Source organism: Dendrobium catenatum, unplaced genomic scaffold (assembly GCF_001605985.2).
Source record: "Dendrobium catenatum unplaced genomic scaffold, ASM160598v2 fragScaff_scaffold_432, whole genome shotgun sequence".
Classification (NCBI taxonomy): domain Eukaryota; kingdom Viridiplantae; phylum Streptophyta; class Magnoliopsida; order Asparagales; family Orchidaceae; genus Dendrobium; species Dendrobium catenatum.
The window spans coordinates 354833-358949 of NW_021318894.1; the positions used below are offsets into that span (position 1 = coordinate 354833).

Below are 4117 nucleotides of genomic sequence, written 5' to 3' on the forward strand. Positions count from 1 at the left end.
ATTATTTTCTACCACTAAAGATCCACCGTTGGAATTGAATGCCTGGGCCAGTGCAGTTCGCGGAAGCAGGTAACAATTACATTTTTTTTAAGGAAAATACAGGCAAATGAAGTGGAAAAGAAAAGAAGTTCCTTTCACTTAAGCACTCAAGCCTTTTGCAAGAAACAACAAAAGGGCATTGGCGTGTGGGAGATTCTTAAAAGAAAATGAGAATTTTAATGAACAATAAATCATAAATCATGTTATTCTTTGATCTTATGAATTTTTTGAATAAAAATAAAAAAGAATGGATTTGAACAAACAAAAGCAAGTAAATAATGATCTAAATAAAAATAAAATCTCACCCTTTATTTCATCGACAAGCAAAGGTTCTCAAAAGTATGCTTGATGCTTTGCTTCATTAGCATCTGTAGTATCTTAGAAGGATCCTTCAATGGAGTCTCCACTACTCTTTGGTCGTTAGGAAGGCAAATTATAGGTGCAAACATCAAACAGAAAGAACCGTTCAATTTTCTCTCTATCTATAGTGAAAGCGCATAACTATAGATATGCGCTTTGACTGCGTTATAGTGAAAGTGCAGTTACTGTAGAGATGTACTTTGACTGTGCTTTCACCGGTGTCCGCACCTAATAATTTCTCCATCAGGAAAGAGCCTTTAAAAATAGAGAGTTTCTTTTGACAAACTGAAAGTTAGGTGCAAAGTTTAGTGAGAATGTGAAAGCAATGGGAAAACTTGAAAAAGATAACAACTACTCACCAGTTCTAACTTCAAGTCTTCTACTTCACACAGATCTAATTTATGATCAAGCAACAAAAAAGAATGAATATATGAGAGGAACCAAAGCAGATACTGGCAATCATAACAAGACTACCAAGATCTAACCAAGCTTCTGCTCTTTCTTCAGTAGAAATCAGCCAACAAAATGGCTGAATCCCACAAATAAAAAGTCAATCATAGAAAGAGACAATCAGACAAAAAAACTTAATTTTCTCACTTGAAAAATGTATTTGGACAGGCCCAATTTGCTGGGATAATGCTATTTATGCTTCAAGCTGCGAAACGCTTCAACTGAATAAGTCAAGCTTGGATAACAGAGAATTCCTTCATCTAAATCTAAAAACTATAGAAAAGATGAAAAATATACATACTGTACAGATAACTCTCCCTCTATTTCCATACAGCAATAACATTATAAGACGAAAGAAGCCTTCTTTCAGCAACCAATGCTTATCTTTTCGGCTCCATGACTCAATCTTTGGTTACCTGCAAACTAATCTTTGAAGATGACAGTATCGGCAATGTGCAGCAAAGGGTTGAGACAATCAGGCGAGAACTTTCGAGCAAAGAGGTAGGAATAGGTGGAGTTCGACAGCCGGAGATCGAGGATGAGATCACCGGAGATCTCTGCAGGAAGATAGGTGTGGGGATGTCCATCAACACTATCAGTCCAATTCACTCTGGTAAGAGAATATCGAGTGCAACCATCGGGATCCTGCATATCGAGAAGCGTGGGGAAGTAGTGTTCCTCTGGGTAGCAGGAGGACTCCATCTTCTTCAGGCATGGCATTCGGAACTTCTTCCAGAGTCGACGGTCACGGACAACGAGAAGGGCGTGGCGGCGAGCAAGGACAAAGAACTGGGAACCCACTCGAAATCGTTCGAAGGGGACCTCAGGAAGCATCGCATTGTCTCCTCGAGCGATGTAGCGATTGTGAAGGACAGGATCATCGGCCACTATCTGGATAAAACTGCGGTGTCGGCGGTGAAGGGGAGCTGCAGGGGACGGGACGCCGGGGTCGGAGATGAGCGCGTGGTAAACGTACCGGAAAGAATGGAGAGGTATGCAGTGCTGAGAAATTAGGGCAAAGAAGGCGTTCGCCGGATCATCAAGCAACGCCGCCGCAAGGAGGCGGCGCGCCGCCGCGATAAGAGTAGGAGATGCCCGCTGCGTCGCTTTCGCTGGGATAAAGCGTCCCCGGAATGATTTCGTCGGCGGGAGGACGAGTTCTGCGGCAGGGTCGGCGTGGACGTAGACGTTAAAGAGCCGCTCATGGCCGTGGAAGAAGCGTTCCCAAACGGGGGCGAACGCTATGTCGGAGTTGATCAGGAACAGGAACGCGATCTTGGGAGGAGAAGACAACCGTCGGCGCACCCCGGCACCGCCACCCGCGGCTTCCACGGACGCGAGCGTCGCGCGGCGAAACAGGGCAAGATCATCTGCCTCGTCGGGTTCGGGAATGGCCGGAAGCGTCTTCGGTGGGAGGATCCGGGGCGCGAACAAGAAGATGAAGGGAAGCGAGAGAAGAAGTACGACGGAAACGACGAAGGGCGAGGAGGAGTACATCGCCGAAAACCGCCCGAGATTTACCCAAAAATTTCTCCTTTTTAGGGTTTTCCAACGATTATCCTCGCAATTTTAAGCGAGATTTGGGGATTACGAGACGAATCTCAGAAGCGGAGAAGGAAGAAGCAGTGAAGAGGTTGGACGGGGAAGAGGATTTCTGTGATGCCTGTCATTTTCGAAACCACAAACCCTTTGTTTCTCTATATTTTTTTTTATTTTTCCATTTCGTAAATTTATTTCGAATTAAATAAAAATAGTAAATAAGCATTACTTCCTTTGAGGCCTCCCCTTTTGTTGGTTGGTTCTTTGACTATATAGTTTTCCGCTAGCCTTTGTTGAAGGGCTTCAATCCTATCATCTTTGCTAATTTAGCTATAAATTTTTTTTAGTAGTGTCAAAATGGGTTGATAGGATGAGTTTATATTTGATCTTAAATTGACCCACCTTGAATCCAATTAATTTGAATCTAACTCGTTTAATAAATGGGTCAGCAATACCAATTTGAAGCTGACCTGCTAGCAACCTGAATATTCGAACATGACACGTCTTGGTTTAGAAATTGTTAACTATAAAATTTATAGCATTTACTAAAAAATAATAAGATTAAACTCATGGGAAAAAAATTAAGGAAAATGTATGTTAGACAGATTATTTTTAGGTCAAAAATGAATTCAGGGTCAACACAAGCCCAACCCATTTGATACTTGGGTTAGAAAACCCACGCCAAACCTAACCAGTTGATTAAACATATCAACAAGAACCTAGATTTTCGGATTAGGTTCTGATCAGATTGACGGCGCAGATCAATTTTTTCACACCACTAGTTTTTCTCCTATCCCAATTGTTTCAAAATCATCTTTTATGTATTTAATTGTTTATATATATATAGGCAAGCCAAAGTTTTTCATTAAATAAAACTAAAGTAATGATAAAATGCTATTATAAGTTGAAACCCTATGAAAAAGCTAGAAAAGGACTAAGCCTTTGTTGAGAAGTAAATAGAAGAATCAATTATCTTCTACATTCTACTTTTTTTTTTTTTAATTCTACATTCTACTAACAAATATACTTGTTAATAGAAGATGTTCAGTAAAAGACGAGTGTTTGCTTACAATCATACAACTAAGGTTTAATTTGGGATGACTTTTTTAGCGTTTCAAAGAGAAGTCTTTTAGCCCAAAATTTTTAATTTTTTTGCTACAAAATTTTTTGTTTGTTTGTTTTTTTTTTTTTTTAATATTCTCTCAATTCTTTCCATCCAAGCTTAAGGTCAATATTGAAAATTAAAAAAAAAAAAAAGTTTATAACTATTATTATAAAAAAATAAAATATAAGATAAAAAAAAAACTCACAATTTATAATACCTACTCTTTATATTCTAAAAACGTTTAAAAATTACTTCAATATCAATAAAACAAAATATTTCTTTCTTAATATAAATGACTAAAATATCATTCATCCACTGATCTTCAATTCTATTTCGAAATCAATTTTTTTTATAATAGACATAGTAGAAAAAACTCTTTCAATTTATAGTACAATTATCTTAAAATAAATAGTTAAAAATTTTAATTATAATTTCTTAATGCATTTTATTTTCATATTAAAATTAGAGCCATTTGGGAGATGACTAAAAGGATAAATTTGATAGTACAAGAGTACCCAAAACTATAATGAATAGAAAGAGGCAAAGGGAAGAACCTTATCAAAGATGAGAAGAAGATTGAAAATATCCCCTTAGTTCACCATTAACTATAACTAGTAAGGGTCT

The 4117-nt window shown here is 38.0% G+C and overlaps 1 protein-coding gene across 1 annotated transcript; it reads right to left on the minus strand.

Annotated features, from left to right (window-relative positions):
• Positions 1–971: 971 nt before the first annotated feature.
• LOC110092628 (glycosyltransferase BC10) lies at positions 972–2540 on the minus strand. The gene has a single exon (XM_020817267.2). It carries the CDS (start codon positions 2344–2346, stop codon positions 1273–1275), a length of 1074 nt encoding a protein of 357 aa, XP_020672926.1. The 5' UTR covers positions 2347–2540; the 3' UTR covers positions 972–1272.
• Between the last annotated feature and the right edge of the window lie 1577 nt (positions 2541–4117).

What these genes read in the sequence shown, in the direction of transcription:
- LOC110092628 (XM_020817267.2), bottom strand. Translation starts at nt 2,346, where the DNA reads ATGTACTCCTCCTCGCCCTTCGTCGTTTCCGTCGTACTTCTTCTCTCG.